We start from the raw sequence: 24,032 nt of genomic DNA on the forward strand, positions 1-24,032 counted from the left end.
TATTATTAGTAGAAGTAACTTTTATTATTTCAGTTTTAAGCTAATTATTAAACATAACATTCCGGTTTGAAAAAGTACAACAGACCGTAACCACGAACAGAGTCAACCCGTGAACATAATTTCTACCATTCGCGTTTGCGTAAACGCGCAGAGAGGTTTGATCCTCCTGACTTGCTGTAGTATTGATGTGGCCAAGTCAGTCAGGTTCCACGTCATTCGGAAGGATCAGGATCTCGCCGGACACGGATGCGCATACAGAAGAAGACAGAGATCTGACACCTATTTGAAAGGTAATGCACGATAAGTTTACTCAGAATGCACATAGAATAAAATACATTTTGTTGTTAGTTTTTGATAACTCGAGCACTGAATCACCGGTTGTCTCTGTTCATTTTTAATCGAAGTCTGTTAGCTTGCTAGCCGCTACTGCAGAAGCGATGTCGACTGCTCACGCAATCAGTAATAAAACGATACGACATGGACATTTTATGAAGGCGTATTATTAAATAGCAGTTATGCTGATGTTAAATACCTCTGGGGTTATAATTCATACTCAATAATGTCCATAACTGGGTTTCTGCCACGGCTAGTTCCAGGATATCAACCTAGATGCTAATTCATTGAATCCCAGTTCGGCCGCAGACTGTGAGACTTGAAAATGTTTGTGTTGACACTAAAATCATGGACAGCATTGGTTATATGTATATTTTGACTTTGATGTTCCAGTACAACGCTGTTCTTAGTAGGTTACTGATATAACGTTAGTAGACGTGGATGTAGCAATCGTTTAAAAATGCATACATTTATACAAATAAAGAACACTTAAAGGCCCTTACAGTAACCCCACTAAAGCACATATACTACAATACGTAAAATAACTACAGTTGCTTTAGTTACAGCGTTGCCTTAAATGACCAAGTTGACATCACGTGACCAGCTGTGACACGCAGATGGCAAAGTAGTACTGTATAAATGTTTATTAACCATTAGAAGCATAATATAGGCAGTCTTGACACATTACAGGACATCATTCGATCTGTCACATTTTAATCTATGTTGTGTTGTAATAATTGAGTTAAAATGATTTATTGTAACTGTGTTTTATGAAAGCTCGTAGGTATTCTCTCTGAGTGGAGTCTCCTGAAGGGAAGAAGAGCTGACATCATGACAGCCGCAGAGAATGTGTGCTACACTCTCATTAATGTCACCAATGACTCCGAACCACCATCGGAAGTCAGCTTGAAAACTGATTTAGGTAAAAATCCAATGTATTTATGTGCTGGAGTTCAAATGTGTGGTGTCTATAAGATTGCTTTGTAGTTTTATGCTTACCAAGACTGAATTTATTTGATCAAAAATGCACTGATTATTATCCAGTATTGTTACAAACAATATTACTACAATATATTAAAAAAAAAAAAAAAAAAAAAAAAAAAAATATATATATATATATATATATATATATATATATATATATATTTATATTTGAAGAACATTTTGATGTCATTGGTCAGTGATAAACCCCCTTCCATGAAAGGATGGCATTCAATTATCAAACAGACTTTTTCCCTGGAACTTTAAACATGTCTTAGCCACTCCACAACTGATACATTTATGGTCACCATATTTGGACAATATAAACCTTGCTGTATTTGACATTTTGAGATTTGGAATGATATAATGTCCTTATGGACATTCACCAGACTTCTTACTGCTCTTGCCATATTGTATGTTTTGTGGGCTCGCCAAATCTGGTTGATGTCCCGGGGCTACCAAAATCTAACTACACCGTACCTGGTTCTGCTCATAGATAGCCCGACTGAAAAAACAGCCCCGGGATGTCGGGCTACCAGATTTTGTGAGCCCTATGTCTATTTCTATATATGCACTTTTGTTTTGTGTCAGGCATTTCATGTTGTGTTTATAGTTTTGTTTATTTTTCCAAAAAGAACAAAATTATACAAAAACATATATTAAAAAAGAAACATATATATATCAATAAATAATTTATTTCTGTGATAGCAAACCTGAATCTTCAGTATCATAGATTTAGTTAAACAAAGAAGTTTCTTGTTATTATTGTTATGGTTGAAAGATCTGTGGTTTGTATATATATTTATTCTAGGATACTATGCTAAGTTAAAAATTAAAAAGGGTTCTGACCCTAACCTAATTAGTAAATATGAGGCTTAAAGTGCAGCTTTTTTATTTCTGTCAAAACAGAAAAGGGAGAAATCAAAGCTAAGACAGAGGCTTTGAAGAAGGTCATCATCATGATCCTGAATGGAGAGAAACTTCCAGGCCTGTTGATGACCATCATCCGCTTCGTTCTGCCTCTTCAAGACCACACAATTAAGAAACTACTCCTAGTTTTTTGGGAAATTGTTCCCAAAACCACTCCTGATGGCAAACTTCTTCAGGAGATGATCTTGGTCTGCGATGCCTACAGGAAGGTATGAAACATGCAACTTTTATACATCTTTTGCTTTTTGTGAGAGACTTGCGTGTATTGTCTTTGTCTAAATATGTTATATGTTACGTGTCTTCAGGATCTCCAGCATCCCAACGAGTTCATCCGTGGCTCCACTCTGCGCTTCTTGTGCAAGCTAAAGGAATCCGAGCTGCTGGAACCCCTCATGCCAGCAATCCGTGCCTGTCTAGAACATCGTCACAGCTATGTACGGCGCAATGCAGTCCTGGCCATCTACACTATCTACAGGTCTGGTGATGAAATTTTAAGGCTCTTAAAAAGCAAAAAAATTAAGTTTTTAAATCAAAATTTAAGGCCTAAAATGTATTAAATCTCCTGAAGCATGTTGTTCTGGGTCTTCAATACATTAAAAAAAATGTTTAACATTTTTTAATGTTTAAAACTGCTACATTTAATAATTATGATAAAAAAATATATAATGGTGGTGGTGAACTATTTTTATATACTTTTTAAAATTCCAAATATAATTGACTGTATTCAGACTACAAATGAGACAAAGAAAGTGATATAGATCTTACGTTTAATTAATAATAGTCTTTAAAAGGTCTTACATTTTGACTTTGTATAACCTCTAGAATGAAATTGTCTGTCTGTGAATGTGCACGAAACAAGAATCAAAGCATTTTTCTAATTTCTTTTTCTAATGCTTTCATTAGGAATTTTGAGCATTTGATCCCAGACGCTCCTGAGTTGATTCATGACTTTCTTGTTAATGAGAAAGATGCGAGCTGCAAGAGGAATGCGTTTATGATGCTGATTCACGCAGATCAGGTACACAATCTGACTGAAGTTGTGGAAATTGTGCTTTGAGCAGCAGAAAGAATCTTATGAAATTTAAGTATTTGTTTTGATTATATATGTTTGCAGGATCGAGCTCTGGACTACCTGAGCACCTGTATTGATCAAGTGCACACTTTTGGCGATATTTTACAGCTGGTGATTGTGGAACTGATTTATAAGGTGAGCTTTACAGATATAACATTAGCTAACATTTCACAACAACAAATTTGTAAGGAAAATATATATTTTTTTGTAGCTGAAATCAAACAAATCAGACTTTCTCCAGAACAAAAATATTATAAGAAATACTGTAAGAAATTCCTTAAGAATTCAGAATTCAGAAAAACTGTTTCTGTACAATCTGGTATGTACAGATTATTATTTTTTTGTTTCATTCCAAATATACTGACGTATTTTGCGAATCTCTAACCACAAATATCAAACAATAGTAACATTGTTATGCATGTTTTCCGCTACATTTATTTGTCCGTGGCGGGGCGCCACACCAAGATTCATCCCGCCACGCCTACATTACAGCTTCTCATTCAAAACATTCGGCCGTTTTTTTGAAATGGCAAGTTCTAATCGCACCAAAAACGTATTAAAAGGTAAGTGAATTATAAAAGCGCAAACTTTTCTGTAATCATAGTAGTGCTGTGCATTCTTTGTTTATTCTTTGTTTGCATGAGACCAGCAAACACGATGTAACTTTCAGTTATGATGAACACAGTTTCCATAATTATATTTTATTTATAGATGAAGGTCTGGGGTTCTGCATACAATGACTTTATCATTGTTGGAGACATTCATAAATATTCCTAGCAAATCTAATAAATGTTGGAGACATACTCGCTACATAAATGCACTAAATCACACTTCAGCAGCGTTTATTTGAGAGCGCACAACAAAATCTGCACTTGAGCAGCGTATATCTGAGGGCGCGAAAGAAGTTTTCTGTACGAGGAGAAGAAATCGGCGCTCGAGCACAGAGATTGACATGATCGTAGGCTATTACATGAATGCAATCTCGACTTAATACTGCACTCACGACATTTGTCAATGAAATAACGCCACATGTAATTGGTAGATCTGTGTAAAATGGCCAACAGAGTCTGCCGCCACAGCTGGAAAAAATCCTAGAGGAAACACTGTTATGATGATAATATCAATGTTCAGTCACCTTTATCCACTCTGCATACTATCAAGCAGTCTAGAACACATTCTTACACATGTCTATTTTATATCCTTCTTTTTATTTAGGTCTGCCATGCGAACCCCTCAGAACGAGCTCGTTTCATCCGCTGTATTTACAATCTGCTGCAGTCGTCCAGTCCTGCTGTTAAATATGAAGCAGCTGGAACTCTGGTTACTCTGTCCAGTGCACCCACCGCCATCAAGGTACAACATCTAACACTAGGGGTTTTCTTATACACTGTTTTCTGCATTATGATAATATGGAATGAGGTTATTTGGATGCTTTCTGTTTTAGGCTGCTGCTCAGTGCTACATTGATCTGATCATTAAAGAGAGCGACAACAACGTTAAACTCATTGTTCTGGACAGACTGATTGAGCTGAAGGAACACCCGACACATGAGCGTGTGCTGCAGGTACACATCAGTTAAGCGTCTCTTTACAGGACATTAATTTTACAAGTCTGTAAACCAGTCACCATCTTCTGCTCGTAGGACCTGGTGATGGATATTTTGAGGGTTTTGACCACTCCTGACCTTGAAGTGCGCAAGAAGACTTTACAGTTGGCGTTGGACCTGGTGTCATCCCGCAATGTGGAGGAGGTTTGTGTCACAAACTATTACTAATGTATATGATCAGTTTTCAATTTAGGTCATCTTCTAAAGCAGGGGTGTCCAAACTCGGTCCTGGAGGGCTGATGGTCTGCATGTTTTAGTGAATTAAACACACCTGAACCAGCTAATCAAGCTCCTTCTAGGTAAACTAGTTGAAGGAAGCATGTTGAAGGAAGCTGGAGCTAAACTATGCAGGACACTGGCCCTTCAGGACCGAGTTTGGACACCCCTGTTCTAAAGGCTAAATCCTAAAGGCTAAAAATGTTAAAGGTTAAATGCTAATAAAGAAATTTTGGGCAAAATGAACTATAAGAGCACAAAAGTAGTGCAGTGCAGCACAGTGAAATCCTTATTTTATATATATATATTTATTTCATTTTCAAATTCCATTTAATTTTTTAGGATTCCTTTGTAATTTAAAATGTTTTATTTTTTTTTATTTTAAGTTTCCAAAAGAATACATGCATAACTTGCACTTAAAGGTTCTAGAAACCCTCGATTTTTGAGATTTTAACAGATTTGTGTGTGTTGAGCATCAGTTTAAACAATGTTAGCACCTGTCAGCTTTAATTGTTGGGAAAACTGCATCATTTTGAGCTTTTGTCAGCTAATTTCATCTTCCCGGTTAAAATAATATTTAGTGCGAGATCAAAATCGGTGACGTAGTGCAAATCTGCTAGTGGAGTGATGATGTGATGGTTTCTCATTATTATTTATAGCTGAGTGTTCTTATCCTATGAGAAGACCCTGCTTCATAATTATTCATGAGAGCACGTGCTTTCCGAAGGCAAGGCAGACCTGGCAAGCTTTGAGACCCAATTACTGGGTGACACTGCGTCCGCGGACTCCACATCTGGCACGCAGTATTTAGCCATTCATATGTTTGTTTCCATGATTTGTTGCATGTTTTTTCCCACAATGCTGTCAGGGCCAAGCTGTCGGGAGAGATGTACGAGAATTGGAGAATGGATGACTTTGTCTTTTATCAGCTGAGTTTGTTCCTATTTAGACACATCGCCTATTTCTGTGCTGCTGTGTTCTCCCGTGTTTAAAATCCTCCAGATTACCGGCAGGGTTAATGGTTGGAAAAGACAGGCCAAGAGACCTGCTGCACTGCTATCCACTGTGTCTGCATTCAGACCCGGGATTGAGGAGGAGAGAAGTCTTCCTCATTGAAAGTGTTTATATAAACATGATTATCTTTTATAAATTGTGGTTATGTGTATATGAAATTAGCAGGACAATCAATTACTTTATTTCTTTGCCTTTTAAATTAGTTAACTATAAAATCATGGATCTCCTCATGGTTTTTGTCTCATTTTGTGAGTCAATGGACAACAGTTTTTCGCTTCCCTCTTTCTTCCCTGCTCTGCTGGCCACAGCTACCCCTCCCTCTGGTTGCAGCGCTCCACGCCCATTATGATGCATTTTTGGAAACGATTTTGAGGCAGACTTGAACTGAAAGAGGGGGGTTTTATGGCGCTTTTTTACATGTAAAACTTTACACATATCTCATACAGAAAGAGACTTACAGATCTTGCATATGCTTTGTATTTTCTTTCCTTTAACAAAGACAACAACAACTATAAACTGTAAAACACCGGGAGATACAAATCCTTTAAAGAAGATGTATAAGAATATATATATATATTTAGACACATAATATTAATTTATTTAAGAGAAATCCAGGCATATTGGTGAAATATACTCCAAATTAGAAAAACGTATTCAGTGTGTGTTCTAAATAAAAAAAGGTTTTTCCATGGCATATATATTTTGTACTGTATCAATCCATTCTTCAACTGCAGGTGACTCTAATTTTACTTATTTGTTTGTAATTACTTTTTTATTATATTTATATTACCTAAGTATAAAAATTCAAAGGTGAAATTATTTCAGTATTAAGCCCCAAAAAGACTTCTCAAACAATGCCTAAATTCTTGTCTCTCCCCCCCAGCTGGTTATTGTGCTGAAGAAAGAGGTCATCAAAACCAACAATGTGACAGAACATGAAGACACAGACAAGTACAGGCAGCTCCTGGTTCGCACTTTGCACTCGTGTAGTGTTCGCTTTCCCGACATGGCAGCCAATGTCATCCCAGTGGTATGTAATGGTATAAGACACTATATTTAAAGGGAATCAATTTTAAAACAATTATTGCTAGCAATAAATTTAAATTGAACAGTTTAAAGTTTACTGTTTTTTTTTTTGCTTTCTAGGCTTATTAGATCTTCTTACGATTACTATTTAATTGAGTGCTTGTGTTTTGTGTGTGTCCTGCAGCTGATGGAGTTCCTGAGTGACACTAATGAAGCGGCTGCGGCTGATGTGCTGGAGTTTGTGCGTGAGGCCATTCAGAGGTTTGACAACCTGAGACCCCTCATCATTGAGAAGATGCTGGAGGTCTTCCACGCCATAAAGACGGTCAAGTGAGAGATTTTCCTTTGTTAAATGATCTGTATATGGCAAATTACATTGGTGTATTAATATAGAAACTTAATACTGTTGTACTTTGTCTTCAGTATTGTAAATGTGATTGTGTGAGGTAATGAGGGCTTCTGTGTTGCAGGATTTATAGAGGTGCTCTGTGGATTTTGGGTGAATATTGCAGCACTAAAGAGGACATCCAGAGTGTCATGACGGAAGTGCGCAGATCTTTAGGAGAGGTTAGTAGCGGATTGGTGCAAATCTTTTTTGTTGCGTCATGGGGTTGCAATTAATGCTTTTCTGGGAAAACCACCTGGATTACTTTGGGCTGCTTAAGTGTAAAAATGATTCCTTGAGAACACCAACACAAGTTTCAAGTGGAATGAAATTAAGTCAAAGGATCTCAGAATAAATTATATCAGGATGGAAATATCTTGCTTTTTGATACAGTTGTAATATTCTGTCTGGTCCTGAGTATATCTGGGAATTTAAACACTAGGATTTCCAGGCTTGGAAAATTATTGTAAATTAATAATGCCCTAAACATTTATGGAAAGATCTATGATTAATATGAGTAAATCTTTTAAAATCTGTGTAGATATGAAGTTCATATTCAAAATCCTCTGTACCGTCTATAACAATTTTTTTCTAAAAAGTAGCTGGTGTATGGTGAGCGCAATGGTGCCGTTGTCTTTTAGCTGCCATCACATCATTCAAGTGGATCCTGCACACTGGTGGTGGTGTGGAGAGACCCCCCTCATGATTGGGAAGCGCTTTGGGTGTATGGCCATACACAATAATTGCGCTATATAAATACACATTACATAAAATAAAAAATTTTCACAGTCTCTTATGTTTATGCTCAGCTATTTCACTTTAAAGACAATAAAAAAATCTTATAACTTCCCCTTAAATTGAAATTACTAAATCTATACACAGGAGGCTGAGAAAAAGGCTCATAAAAAAAATCAGATGGCACTTTGAGGCTTTTGCATCTAAATCCGTATTATTTTGTCATTGTGATCATTGTAAAATAAGTCAATCTGTCGGCATAAACTACTTGAACGGTCACGAAAATTTATTTAAAAAAAATGTGAATTCAGAATATACCAGTCATGGTTTCCGCTACATTCATTCTTACATGGCGGGGCGCCACGCCAAAATTCATCCCGCCACGGCTACAATACAGCTTTCCTTTCAAAACATTTTATTTTTTTAATAGCGGGTTATAATCGCACCAAAACGTATTAAAAGGTAAGTGAATTATAACAGCGCAAACTTTTTTGTAACCGCAGTGCTCTGCGTCATTTGTTAAACCCTTTAAGGTTACGTGCTTTCTGACTGACTGACAGGTGCATGATGCGTGAGGTCAGCAAACATTCATAAATATTCCTAGCAAATCTAATAAATGATGAAGACATAAACTCACTAAATCGCACTTCAGCAGCGTTTATTTGAGAGCGCACAAGAAAATCTGCGCGCTCATAAAGTGACTTATTTGAGGGGGCGTGCAAGAAGTTTTGTGTACGAGCAAAGGAAATCAGCGCTCAAGCAAAGAGATCCGCATGCTGTAGGTTATTACATAAATGCGATCTCGACTTTTGATCTCGACTGTGCTCACGACATTTGTCATTGAAATAACGCCACAGGTAGTTGGTAGATCTGTGTAAAAAAAGGCCTGCCGCCACAGCTGGAAAACAATCCTAGAGGAAACACTGCCAGTACTTCTACTACTGGCATAGGGGCCACAGGTTTAATCAAGCACTAAACTCTTTTCAAATCTTTAACTGACAAAATGATATGAAAAAAAACAACAAGAATATGGGTTTTATTTCACTATGCATATAACATCAACATAATGTCTTAATCATGTTCATTTTCTTTAGCCAGACATTACTTTTGACCATTACTGTACTGCTGCAAATAACAGTTGCGATAACAAAAATATATGTATTTAATAATAACTGATTAAAATAAGGCCAAGTTCAAACTAATAATGAGTTCTCTTTCAAACAACAATTAAAAAAAGCTAAACTTTTTTTTCTCATTCAGATCCCAATTGTTGAGAATGAGTTGAAGAAGGAGGCTGGAGAGGTGAAGCCTGAGGAGGAGGTGACTGCAACTCCAGCTCCTAAACTGGTGACAGAAATGGGCACATACGTAACCCAGAGTGCCCTCAGCACCTCCAGACCATCCAAAAAAGAAGAGGACAGGTGATCATTCCATATGCACCAGACACTTTCTTAAAACTTGCAATTTTGAGTGTGGTTCAGTTGAGTGGGCTGGACAAATCACCTGTAGGAAATGCACTCTTTTCTCTTTGTATTCACAAGACACTTTTCTACAAACACTCTAATACAAGCACTCAAATAAGTAGTGCTAGACTAACTTTGACTTATTATGCCCTCTATTTAATGCTGTTCTCTTGTGATTTGAAGTGTTCTATTATCCTCATTTGTGAAGGATGGTCAGAGGACCTTATGTCTATGCACACGTCATGAGTGAGTTCATGAAAACAACAGTAGTTTGGATGCAATGATTTGCAACACAAATTTATGACCCTGCAAATTTTGAAACAATCAAATGAAATTCCGCACCAATCACACAGGAAAACATTGATTAAAGAGCCTCTTTCTCTGTAATTGTACACAAAACATTCAGTTTCTCTTTTTCGCACTGGGGAAACCAGCACGCCTGGTCACCCCGGATTTGTGGATTACTAAGTAAATTATAACCTTGTCTGCTGTATACTTTAATTTCTGACAACTGTCATGCATAATCGGCTCGTTCAACCGCACAGACCTCACAAATTCAATCCAACAGCTCCCAAACATTTTTAGACATGTTTAATAATGATTGAGAGCTCATAAACCCCTTGGCCCGTAAGTTCTTTTCACATGCAGGGTATAAAATGTAACGCAACCATCTGAGCATAATGTGGTACTGATGGGGGAAAATAGCGTACGAGTTTGAACAACAGCAAAAATGTGTATGCTCACTTTAAGGCCCAATCCCAATTAGCCCTTTCCCTTAGCCCTTACCCCTCGTTTTGCGTGTTCCTGTGAAGGGGTAGGGGTGTCCCAGTTCTCTTTAGCTTGAAGGCGTAGGGCTAAGGGGAAGGGGTAAATACCCCTTTGAACAAAGATTTTTCAGGACCACACTCGAAACAATGGGGTAAGACAATTTCCCAGAATACACCAACTACAACGGCAGTATCGCTGCACCCGGAAGTAAGGAGAGCAACAAATTAGTTATTTTTATTCTTTTCATTATTATGAATTTTTAAGTTTTAATATATTTATGACCGCGTTCGTGTTTTACCGTCATGCTTTTATAAAAAAAAACGCTAAAATAAAAAATGCTAAATTTCGCTATCTATAATCCCTAATAATAACTCTTGTACAGCAGTGTCACAACATTCTGACACCCAATGACACTCTGTCAGAAAAGTCTAGTGGCTGGGAATGAGCTTTTACAGTGTCTGCTATAATGTTAATGTTGTTTTTGGTGTGTTTACATAGATTAATATGGCTGTGTATATGCGCAGTATAGTTATGATCTTATTGCCACATTATAACATTATGATAACATAATATATGCCTTCAGTGATTTCCTGAAGATAAATACCAAAAAATAACACAACTAGAATAACTACAGCAGTCGCCATCGTCTGATTTAATATAAAGCAAGAGATCACGGTGACGTATGATGACGTGTGCAGGTGCTGTAGTGGTGTCCCATTTCCTTAGGGTAAATTTTGAAGCCCTTCCCTTTCACACTCGTTTTTAAGAGCCAAGGGGAATGGGTACAAAAATAGAATTGGGATTGGGCCTAAATGTATAGTTCACCCAAGATGCGTGTTATTCGCCCTTCACTTGACTGTTTTCCTGTCGAACACAAAGACATTTTGAGGAAAAACTGGTAAACCTCGACTGTATACTATTTGTTTTACCTACTATGGAAGTCAATGGTTACAGGTCTTCAGCTTTCTTCGAAATATCTTTTTTTTGTGTTCAACAGAAAAAAGTTCATTCATTTTATTTTTTTCCACATGAGGGTGAGTAAAGTTTCATTTTTGGGTGAACTATCCATTTAAGTTACTTTGGACGAAAGCCTCTGCTAAAGGAATAATTGTAAACCATCTCTCCTGTACTGATTCATCTTTAACATGTACCTTTATTCTGCAGGCCTCCTCTGAGGGGTTTCCTGATGGATGGAGACTTTTATGTTGCTGCCTCACTGGCCACCACCCTCACCAAAGTGGCCCTGCGCTACGTTGCCCTTGCAGAAGACAAAAAAAGACAAAATGTAAGTTCGCATGTTTATAACTGCTCTTCTGATGAACACTTGGTCAGCATATTAATCGGGTCTAATGGATGTTTTCCTACTCTTAGTCGTTCGTGGCAGAGGCCATGCTGATCATGGCCACTGTGCTCCATCTGGGCAAGTCATCTCTACCCAAGAAGCCCATCACTGATGATGATGTGGACCGGATCTCACTGTGTCTCAAGGTCCTGTCCGAGTGCTCGCCTCTCATGAACGACATCTTCAACAAAGAGTGCCGCAGATCCCTGTCCCATATGCTCGCTGTTCGACTGGAGGAGGAGAAACTGTCTCAGAAGGTAAACCTGCTAATGCTTGTTGATTACTGACTGAATAATGTGCTCTGTTACTGGTAACTCCATGTAAATATAATTCTTTTGTTAGGTCATGACCAGATTGTTGCTTGTTTCACTTGTGGCCGTTATAATTAATTCTGCTGTTCTTGTTGTTTTATCAGAAAGAGTCTGAGAAGCGTAATGTGACAGTTCAGGCCGACGATCCAATCTCCTTCATGCAGTTAACTGCTAAGAATGAGATGACGTCCAAAGAGGACCAGTTCCAGCTCAGTCTGCTGGCCGCTATGGGCAATACTCAGAGGAAAGAAGCCACAGATCCGCTGGCCTCCAAACTTAATAAGGTGTTTAGAAGATTTTTTCAGTTTGAATCTGTTTTTGTGATGGTGGCTGCTTGCTGGAGCCTAAATGTAGTTGAAAAGTTTGTTGTATTTAGTTGGTTCACCACCAGAGGGCATATTTGTTCAACTGATGGAAATTTTAACGCTTAAAGGTATAGATCACCCAAAACTGTTCGACTATCTTTTTTTGAACAGTTATTTTGAAGCAACCTGGAAACCTGTAACCATTGACTTTCATTGTATTTTTTTCCTACTATGGATGTCAGTGTTTCAGCTTTCTTCAAAATATCTTCTTCTGTGTTTAATTGAAGAAAGAAACTCAAAGTTTTAGAACCATTTGAGGGTGTGTATATAGTAGGGCTGCTCGATTATGGGAAAAATCATAATTATTAATGTACATACATTATTTTGGTCATAATTGTAATCGCGATTATTCAAAACAATATACAGTTGAAGTCAATATTATTCGCCCTCCGGTGAATTTTTAAATATTAAATAAATATTTTCCAAATGATGTTTAACAGATTCAGGAATTTTTCACAGTATTTCCTATATTTTTTCTTCTAGAGAAAGTCTTATTTGTTTTATTTTGGTTAGAATAAAAGCAGGTTTAAATATTTTGAAACCTATTTAATATATGTTAAGCAATATATTTTTTGTATTGTCTGCAGAAGAAGCTACTGTTATACAATTCATTCATCATTCATTCATTTTCTTTTCGGCTTAGTCCATTTATTAATGCGGGGTCGCCACAGCAGAATGAACCCTGTTATACAATGACTTGCCTAATTACCCTATTTAAGCCTTTGAATGTCACTTTAAGCTGAATGCTTGAATCTAGAAAGATATCTAGTCAAATTTTATGTACTGTCATCATGGCAAAGATAAAAGAAATCAGTTATTAGAAATGAGTTATTAAAACTGTTATATTTAGAAATGGGTTGAAAAAAAATCTTCTTTCCTTAAACAGAAAATGGGGACGAAAATGTCCGCTAATAATTCTGGAGGGCTAATAATTCTGACTGTATATAAACAGTTATTTTCCTCCCTGTAAATAAGAAAAGGGAAATAAATACAATAGAATAAAAATATCAAACAAACTGTGCTTTAAGCATCTTCATTGTAAGAAAAAACTTTAATTATAGCTACAAAAGTTCTTCAGTCAAAAGCAGTGAGTGATTTTGTTGTTTGATTAATGATAAAAATAGTCGGCAGCAGGAATATTGTGCGCTGTCACATTGAGGAGTACCAATCTGATTTATGGTTTAACTTTCACATGTCTTTTGATTCTCAACTCGTTTGTTTATTACATAAATGAGCGTTAATATGAATAATCACTTAATCGTGTTTTGACACAAATTTGCATGTATTTGACCATTAAAGCGCTCTCATTAAGATGACTTTAGATGAATTTGCTCTGCTCTTCTCTGAGGCTGAGCTGAGCGCATACACATAACAGCATGAATGATTCGAATGTACATCAATGAATGAAGCACATCCCGTGCTGCAAAATTTACATTACAGTACATGCTTTTAGTCATTCTCATGTGAAACTGAGCTTTGCAGAGCAACAAATGTGCACAACTGATGCAATAATCGTTTTATCACAAATAATGTTTTCAGTAGAAGCCGAAATCGAATCGGAATTTTCAATTAATTGCACAGCCCTTGTATATAGTGAGGAAATGTTTGGGCGAACCATCCCTTTAAAGCATCACTTCTGGCAATAGTCTTAAGAATGTCCCACTCATGTACAGGAACTCGGTGAAATATTTCCATATGAACAAATAGTTTTTGCTAATCAGTTAAATTACCATGACTTTTTATTGACTTCAAGGCTCCCCAGTGTCCACAATGACATCTGAAGTCTCTCTCTGTTTATAGGCTAATAGGTTACCTATGGTAAATCCTCGCTTTGTAGAGGGAAGGAATTAAGCGTCACACATATGCATAGCAATGTAAAAAAGGAAAATGCAAAAAAGGGGATCCTTTGTGATTGTATGAGATTCAATATCCTGCTGCTCTAAGATTTGTAAATTATCAACATATGTAAGAAAGGGAGACTATTTTTCAAAAAAAAAAATTAAAATAAAAACTCAGAGTAAATTAGATTTTTTTTCAAGCTGAATAAAATAAATCGCATCTTTGATCCATCTTCTATGTGTTGGGGGCTCAGATTTTTTTTCCAATAGAGAAGAATTCAATGCCTTGCCAATAGCATGGTAAAAGCAATTACTCTACATATTTCTTCCTTAATCCCTAAGCACCTTTTCAGGGCTGGTCCTAAAAATTGCCAACAGGGGTTCAGGTTCAATAGGAAAACCATACATATAACTAAACCATTGAAAAATATCTTTCCAAAATCTCCCTAGATTTGGGCAGAACCAAAACATGTGGGCAGTTGTGGCCGGTGAATTTATCCATCCCAATTTTAACCAATTTCTTTGAGAGAATGCTCTATGACCTCTGATGGCTGCACAATATTATTATCAAAAGTGCTTTTAAAGAATCTTGTTGTAATTAACCAATCCAATTAGCATTGAAAACCATTATCCTAGATTGAACCATCTTTTATATTCCTACAGGTCACCCAGTTGACTGGTTTCTCAGATCCAGTGTACGCAGAAGCTTATGTCCATGTCAATCAGTATGACATCGTTTTGGACGTCTTGGTTGTTAATCAGACTAGCGACACCCTACAGAACTGCACCTTGGAGCTGGCAACACTTGGTACGAGACGTTAATGAGATTAGTTTCTAAGAAATAATTGTGTTTTCAGGTCATGTTTTACTAAACATTTTTTTAATCCGCAGGTGACCTTAAATTAGTTGAGAAGCCATCTCCTCTTACATTGGCTCCTCACGACTTTGCCAACATTAAAGCCAATGTGAAAGTGGCTTCCACAGAGAACGGCATCATATTCGGAAACATAGGTTTGTGGATACCATTCTATTTAAACAGAAAAATAATTTACCCGCATTCCAAATCTGTTTGAGTCCTCATTTATATGTTAAATACAAAAGAAGATATTATGAAGAATGATACTGGTTTTAACTCTTAATAACTTTTAAGAGTAATAAAAGTTTAATAACTCTTGGAAAGCATTTTTTGGTGATATTTTACAACAGTGTGTGAATATAGCCAGTCTCTAATAGTAAAAAAAAAAAAAATTATTCTATTTTTTATAATCACACTTGATTTAAAATAAAAAAAAAAAAGTCTGCAGAAACACTTTGACATTCTTCCATTATCAGAGGGAGAAAGCCCTAAACATTAGTGACAATCTCACCCTCATTAGCATAGACAGCCCTGAGTGAGAAGCAGACGTCCACCATTAGAGTTTTCACTGTATCTGCTGAAGATAATGTTTGCGACTAAGGCTGCATTTACACTGCAGATCCTGATGGTCAATTCCGATCTTGTAACTGTATCCTATTTTTTTGATGACCTGCTTAAATCGTCTTTTAAAAGTGACTCGTATCCTATCGTCTGCATTTACACAGCACACGGCAAAGGCGCAATGACCAGGGTAAAAAGCTGACTAACAGCTGATAAATAAAGAGTGTTCTTTTCTCTATTCCTGTATGTAATCTGTTCGCAGCTATTGACAAGCTGTTTTACTATGGTTTGTGAGAGAAAGGTTCTCATTTGTCCATCTTCTTTTGATATATAGGCTTTTTTAAACCTTTGGGCATCTTAATGTAATGTCCATGGTGTGATTTATGCACGTGATGTATGCACTAGTTTTATATTAGTTTATATTGGTTACGTGGCGGACATTGCGCGCTCTAGCTCTCGTTAACATGCTTAAATACCTGTGCTATATGTAGGCCCACACGGAATCTGTGCGCGCAGAATTCCGCAGATTTCCTCAGATTTTTAGCCCATCATTAATTTTGTTTATTTAATTGAATAAATGTTTATAAATCTATATTTATTCAGTTTTTTAATTAATTACAGTAATATTATTGACTAAAATGAAAATGTTCATCTGATTTATATACAATACAGTTTGTAACGTAATGTTTTCTGTCTTTTAGTAGAGATATTATATGAGAGACTTGCTTTGTTTACCAAATAAAGTGAATCTAGTTGGATTTGCATTTTTAACATTAAATAAAAGTTAAAAAGATATAATTTTTATTTTCATATATTAAGGTTTTAGTTATGATACTCCCAAAATAATTTAGCAGAAATCTGCAGATTTTTACCAACATTCTCCGCAGAAATGGCAAAAACGCCTGCAGATTCTGTCTGGCCCTAACTCTATATGACAATATGAAAGCTGTTTAAGTCCTCGTGTATGAGATTTAAGGTTTGGGACTCTGCTGAAGTCTGTTCTGAAAAGAAAGTGTCAGACTTGACGTCATTCGCTACGGTTTTTAATGACGCGCAACTCGCATTGACAGGTGAAAATCCGATCTACCTGCTTACACTGCAGACATGAGAACACAGATACGATTCATATCGGACAAATTTCCACATATGAACAAGGCCTGAATCTGATTTGAGTAAATCGGAATCCATGTGATTTGTTCCTGCTTACACGTACATGGGCCATATGCGATCTGTGCCACATGGGAGAAAAGAAATCGGAATTGGGTCACTTGAACAGTGGTAGTGTAAATGCGGCCTAAGAGGTGTTATAAATGATTACCTTCTTTGGGCATTTTCAGTTTTTCACATAGATGGTGTAAGTCCTGGTTTCAATCATCTTTATTTTATTTCTATGTCGCTTTTGCTATTAGATTCTGTCAAAGCAGTTTAACATAGTAGATTATAGTACATTGAAACTGTCAGTCCAGTTTTCAGAGTTTAAGTTCAGTTCAGAATCAGCCGCTATGTGTTTGTAGCTTTGCCCCATTTTGAATCTGCACAATTTGGATCATTTATTAAACAATTAACTAAGACTTTTAGCTCAAAAACTAGTAATTTGCTTGTTAATAGTTCGTTTTTTTGTAGTTAGTAAGTTACTTATTAATAGTTTGTAAGATAGTTAGGTTTAAGTGTTGATTATAGAGGTAGAATAAGACCATCCTTTTATAGATGCTTATAAACAGCCAATATCAACGCAAATACACTTCATTGAACCTGTATACATAGAAATCACCTATATACTATATAACTGCAGGTTAACTGTGCTTGTTAGCTATATGCTATATGCTGCAGGTTAACTTTTACTGTTAGCTGTTAGATACTAGTTAATTTGTTAAACCTATTAGTAACTAAAGTTGTGGTTACTAATAACTAGGCCCACGCGAAATCTGCATGCGCAGAAATCTGCAGATTTTCAGGCCATCGTTGAGTCCATTTATATAGTTCAGTTTCAGTTTTTAAGTTAATTTCAGTAATATTACTGACTAATATGAAAATGTTCATGATTTACTTGCAATACAGTTTGTACAGTATTATTTTCTGTCTTTTAGTAAACATATGGTAGATCTATTATATGATAGACTTGATTTGTTGACCAAATCTATGGATCTAATAGGATTTTGTAAACATTAAATAAATGTAAAAAATGGATAATTTTTAATTTAACATATTTTGTTTTTAGTTACGATACACCCAAAATCATTCCACATAAATCAGCAGATTGTTTACAATATTCTGCACAGAAATAGCAAAAAATGTCTGTAGATTCTGTCTGGCCCTACTAATAACCTTAACTTTTCTGAGTTTGATTGTAATGCAATAATGTGCCCCTTTTTATAAAGCTGTTTTGAAAACAATAATTATTGAGAAGCGCTACACAAATAAACTTGAATTGATTTAAATTGAAATATTGTAATAATGGCCAGGTAATAGTGGGCATTGGTACCTAAGCTAAAGTGTTAGCGAATTTATTTATTTATTTATTTATTTTCTCCCCCTTTGTTGGGATAAGGATAAGAATGGCTACTTGTGATCTTCTTTTTTGTTTAACAGAATAAAATAAACTCCTAATTGTTAGGAACTACTTGATTATGAGCAATGGCCAGTTAAATGTTCAATATTTGTTTTTTGGCGGAATTATCTCTGGGCTATTTTCATTGTTAAATCTTCCCTTCACTAATCAGAAGCACGTGTTTTGCAGTTTATGACGTATCGGGAGCAGCCAGTGACAGAAACTGCGTAGTCCTAAGCGACATTCACATCGACATCATGGACTACATTCAGCCGGCCTCCTGCACGGACGCCGAGTTCAGACAGATGTGGGCTGAGTTTGAGTGGGAAAATAAGGCAAGTCTAGAGGACCGGTGGATTCTTAGCAGATAATGGCTACGTTAATCTCCATTCTGTTTAGCGGGAATGTCTGGAATTTGTTCTGCATTTTATTTCCACACAGGTTACCGTCAACACCAACATCACAGATCTGAACGATTATCTCTTGCACATTCTAAAGTCCACCAACATGAAGTGCTTGACCCCAGAGAAGGTACAAAACTGTAAACACTTGTGTATATTCATGATGTTATTGTATGTCCTCATGATGTTATTTATAATCACGTCTCTTGGTTTTCTTTTGCAATTTCAGGCCCTGTCTGGCATCTGCGGCTTCATGGCAGCAAATCTGTATGCTCGCTCTATATTTGGAGAAGACGCCCTTGCAAACGTTAGCATCGAGAAGCCAATCCACTTGGGAGTGGATGCACCAGTCAATGGCCATATTCGCATCCGGGCCAAAAGCCAGGTGGGAAAGCCTATGCAAACTCTTTTCTAAGTCATTAAGTTCTTTACAGTAAACACTAAATGCTGGATTAGCATGTGTGCATCTCCAGGCGTGGATACTGATTTATAACTCCAATAATGGATTTAGTTTGCCTGCTCTGATGCATAAAACTTGATTTGCAATGCTTTTCTTTATCAATATTCTTTTAACACTCTTTCATATTAGTGACATAAAGTCATACTGCAGGTCTGCCTGATGTATAATTGCTTATTGTTTAATTTTCAACCCAGACTCATTGAGAAAAATGTGTTTTACCAACATTTTTTAAAATTCCAAACACCTACCGAGACATAAAATGAAATTAATATTAGAGCTAGTAAAAGACAACAGACAACCTTTTTATGTAAAGTATGATTATGGGCTAGATTGTCTGCAGAGTTTCTTGCAGAATGCTCTGATCATCTCATGCGTTGTTATCAGGGCTGCGCAATATATCGTTTCTGCAACGATATTGCAGTATGCGCATCTGCAATAGTCACATCGCAAGATCTGCAATATTGAGTCTGAATTATAGTAGACCAGGAGCTACTGCTATGTTTAGCCATAATAGAGTGAAAGTTTATCGTTTGTAGGTTTTAAGTCCTGTGACTGAGCATTTAAAGAGAGTTTAAAACATTTTGGCACAAAAAATGATGTTTAGAGGTGTAATGAAGATGAATTCTATTTAATCATGTGTACAGAAAATGTTTTTTTTTCTTACTTAGAATTTTTGTCTTGTTTCTAGTCCAAATATCTACATTTCAAAGCAAAAACTAAATTTTACTTACCTCACTTGCAGATAATTTAGCTTGTTTTAAGGGAAAAACATCTTAATTTTGACTTATTTCCTCTGAAGGTGAAAACAAAACTATGTTTTACTTGATCTAAGAATTTGAGACCAGAAACAAGACGAAGCATTAAAAATGCAAGAATCTTTTTTTTTTGCATTGTGATTATTCAATTTCTGTACCTGAATACAGTTAGACTGTCAAATAGAGCTATTCAAATCACTTTGTGAAACTGTATTCATTTCGCAATATCTATTGGGGAAATATAAAATGTCACTATCCAATTTATTTTTTATTTTTTTCCTGCAGCCCTAGTTGTTACTTCAAATACACTTCTATCATCTTTGTTTGCTTGAACCTCATCATTCAGGCTTATGCAGAGGGTCAGTGTAAGTCTATAGAAATGGAAATGTTTGGGGGGAAAAAGCACAAAAGTTTGGAAAAAATATAAAAACTAATAAATAATTACTTAATTAAACAAAAGGTAAGTTTAATTAAATGTTGTATTACATAAATAAACAGACATTTAGTATAAAATAATATAATTAATTACAGTATATATATATATATATATATATATATATATATATATATATATATATATATATATATATATATATATATATATATATATATACATATATATATATATATATATATATATATATATATATATATATATATATATATATATATATATATATATATATATATATATATATATATATATATATATATATATATATATATATATACATACATACATACACTGCCTGACAAAAGTCTTGTTGTTGATCCCAGTTGTAACAAATACTACCATGACTTCCAATTGATCATTTGGAAAAGTGGCAGAAGGTAGATTTTTTTTATTTTTTTTCCCCCGATAAATCATCTGTTGAACTGCATCCCGATCATCACCAATACTGCAGAAGACCTATTGGAACCCGCATTGACCCAAGATTCTCTCAAAAGTTTGGTGAAGAAAAAATCATGGTTACATTTTAGTATGGGTGCGTGCAAGAGATCTGCCGAGTGGATGGCAACATCAACAGCCTGAGGTATCAAGACATTTATGCTGTCCATTACATTACAAACCACAGGAGAGGGCAAATTCTTCAGCAGGATGCACTCCTTCTCATACGTCAGCCTCCACGCCAGCCCCCTTTCAGGTTCTGAAAGCAAAGAAGGTCAAGGTGCTCCAGGATTGGCCAGCCCAGTCACCAGATATGAACGTTATTGAGCATGTCTGGGGTAAGATGGAGGAAGCATTGAAGATGAGTCCTAAGAATCTTGATGAACTCTGGGAGTCCTGCAAGAACTTTTTCTTTGCCATTCCAGATGACTTTATTAATAAGTTATTTGAGTCATTCCAGAGACGTATGGATGCAGACCTCCAAGCTCATGGGAGTCATACACAATATTAATTGTTTTTCCACTGCACCATGACTTTATATACTATAATGTAGATTATTTCTGTTAAATGACAAGACTTTTGTCTAAGCAAAGTCAGACCTCACTGTCCTAATTAAATAATTAATAGTCAAGGCATGATCATATTTTATTTAGGTAAAATAAGCCTAATCTAGAGGCCTTTGTCTTTCATATAAGCCACTTCTGATACCAAATGATCGACAGAAGTCAAGTTATTATTTGTTGTTCCTAAAACTTGGATAGGTGACAGGACTTTTGTCAGGTAGTGGATGTCTTTGTGTCTTTGTCTTTCAAGAATGGACGCAAATAATGCATAAGTTTTTAGGAAAGCCATTATAAAACCAATCATTTTAGGCTGTAATTAGTTACAAAATCCCTGCAAAATCCTGGAGGGTCTGATAAATGATCCAAAATTAAAATGCATTATTAAAACCAAATATATGGCCTGGCTTTTGCATTTTAATGGTCAATTAAAATGTCTTTTTTTATTTATTTATTTTTTATTTTATTTTACATTTTGCAGTTCTGTTTTAATAATAGATTTAATAGTTTATCTTTGTGTTTTCTTTTCTTTTTTTATATTCAATAGGGAATGGCTTTGAGTCTGGGTGACAAGATCAACCTTTCTCAGAAGAGAACCGCCTCATAAGGGTCAGAGACTGAGGCCATCGAGGCAAAAAGCAAGATTTGCCTAATAAGCGCTCTGGTTATTCCGATATCTTGTCTTTTCTCTATTGCTTGTTTGTGTCTCTCTAGACTGCGTACACATTCAGTGCTCTGTGGCCAACATCTAAGCTCTTCAATCCCATAAAAAATGTAGAAAGGGGATTATTTTGACATTTTCTACCAACACCCTTCTTCTTAACTGCTCATAAAGGGATTGTCCCTGTTAATCTGTAATCTGTTTCAATAAACATTGCACACCATATATATAAATATACACACCACAGACGTGTTTTTATTCTCTCTTTAAACGAATAGTGTGTCATTCTCTTGTTAAGCGGATGGTGTTTTTATGAATTGGGTCGCTTGTAAGAAGTGGAGAACAGTCCTGCCCTCAAACCACAGTTGACACAACAAAGGATGTGTTCTCTTGAAGAAAATCTCCTGGAATCTGGAAAATTTTGTTTTGGTCTCCTGCCTCTTAGATGACTTACTCATAAGACTTGTGGTCATAACTTTCATGTCTGAATGGTGTATAAGAATATTAAAGATAAAGGCGTCAAGGTCGTGGCTTTGCCTTAATAGATTTTAGCTTGTGAGTAATTTTCAAGGGGTTATACTTGAGAATTCTTAACATTTCTTTTATTTTAATTCTAGCTCATAACAAACATTACAAAGACCCTCCTTCTCTTTCTTCATAGTTCATCTATGAAAGCCTGATGACTATTTATTTATTATAATTTTTTTTTGAAGGGTGTTTTTGCTGGGAAAATCCAAAGGATGTGACGTGATGAGACCCTCTCATTTGTGTGATGTGTGATACATGAAATAAATGCCTACATGACATTTAAGATCATGCTGAAAGATTCTGTACAGTAATATCAATGTGTCATGCAAAGATGGGGATTAATTTAAAAATCTTAAATATCACAATATACATTGCCATGAGAACTTATTCACAACACTTCAATGTGTTGTAAGTTAAAATTTTCTCCCACAGGATTGAACCCAAAAATTGGAATAATGCAAAAGTGTTAATACACTTAAAACAGTGATTTCCGTCGGCACTGATAGCCTAGTGATTACTGCATCGACATTTAGCACTCAGGTGCTCACGGTGACCTGAGTTCGATTCCTGGCTCGAGGTCCTTTGCTGATCCTTCCCCTCTCTCTGCTCCCCGCACTCTCCTGTCTGTTAATCTCCACTGTCCTGTCATTAAAGGTGGATTTCTGTGCAAGCAGATTCTGTTTGGGCCTACTCATCAGCTTTTTAAACAGAAGATCCTCGAACTGATCCTTATGTGTCAAATAAGAAATGCATACAAAATTTACAGGGTGGGGGGTCCCAAGAAGTGCAATTGAGAACCACTATCTTAAAGGGATGATTCACCCAAAAATAAATATGAATCTCGATATCAATTGAAATTAGATCCAAACCATTAAGAGTTCTTTATTCTGAAACCATTGACTTGCTTTTCTTACAATGGAAGTCAATGGTGACAGGCTTTCAGCACTTTGGGATTGATTCTGCACTTGGGAATTTTTTGCTGTTCCTCTCTGTAGATCTTCTCAGGTTTTGCCAGAGGGTTAGGAATGATTTTTTGATTTCTCCAGTGTTATCAGTTATCAGTTATTGGAGTCATTTCTGAGTAACACCTCAAGGGTCTTGCTTGTTGTCTTAATGCAGTTCAATTCATTTTTAATTCTGTAGCGCTTTTTACAAGATTGTGTCAAAACAGATTAACGTAGATGCAGTTCAAGTAAATTAAAACTGCTTCAGTCCACTCTTCACAGTTGACACTCAATTCATTGTAATGTAAATGTCTCTGCTGAAAGCCAAAACACTAAAGAGCAAGTCCACTGATTTGCAGCTCCACTAGTCCCAAGCCAAGTAAGCCAGTGGCATCAGTACAGGTGTAAAGTAAAGGTAAAAAAAATCATGATAGAAGCCATTTCTCCTCTAGATCGATCTAGCCAAACATCTTGTGCAGAGCTC

General features: G+C 36.1%; 1 protein-coding gene across 1 annotated transcript; it reads left to right on the forward strand.

Moving 5' to 3' along the window:
- The first annotated feature begins 191 nt into the window (after nt 1–191).
- Nucleotides 192–22,309, forward strand: copb1 (COPI coat complex subunit beta 1). Its single transcript, XM_056461464.1, has 22 exons — nt 192–290; nt 1,111–1,255; nt 2,224–2,453; nt 2,550–2,719; nt 3,148–3,262; nt 3,359–3,451; nt 4,532–4,669; nt 4,761–4,880; nt 4,959–5,066; nt 7,036–7,182; nt 7,363–7,508; nt 7,649–7,745; nt 9,559–9,719; nt 11,694–11,814; nt 11,901–12,128; nt 12,287–12,466; nt 15,049–15,193; nt 15,277–15,396; nt 18,540–18,685; nt 18,792–18,881; nt 18,981–19,136; nt 21,963–22,309. The coding sequence occupies exons 2-22, from the start codon at nt 1,165–1,167 to the stop codon at nt 22,020–22,022; spliced, it is 2,862 nt and encodes a 953-aa protein (XP_056317439.1). The 5' UTR covers nt 192–290; nt 1,111–1,164; the 3' UTR covers nt 22,023–22,309.
- The last annotated feature ends 1,723 nt before the right edge of the window (nt 22,310–24,032 follow it).

The sequence above is a fragment of the Danio aesculapii genome, chromosome 7 (assembly GCF_903798145.1).
Source record: "Danio aesculapii chromosome 7, fDanAes4.1, whole genome shotgun sequence".
Taxonomy (NCBI): domain Eukaryota; kingdom Metazoa; phylum Chordata; class Actinopteri; order Cypriniformes; family Danionidae; genus Danio; species Danio aesculapii.

Excerpts from the sequence above, each read along its gene's own strand:
- copb1 (XM_056461464.1), top strand. The coding sequence starts at position 1,165 with ATGACAGCCGCAGAGAATGTGTGCTACACTCTCATTAATGTCACCAAT. Across the intron at positions 4,670-4,760 it reads GTGCACCCACCGCCATCAAG|GCTGCTGCTCAGTGCTACAT; the intron begins GTACAACATCTA and ends TTTCTGTTTTAG. Across the intron at positions 9,720-11,693 it reads TCCAAAAAAGAAGAGGACAG|GCCTCCTCTGAGGGGTTTCC; the intron begins GTGATCATTCCA and ends TTTATTCTGCAG.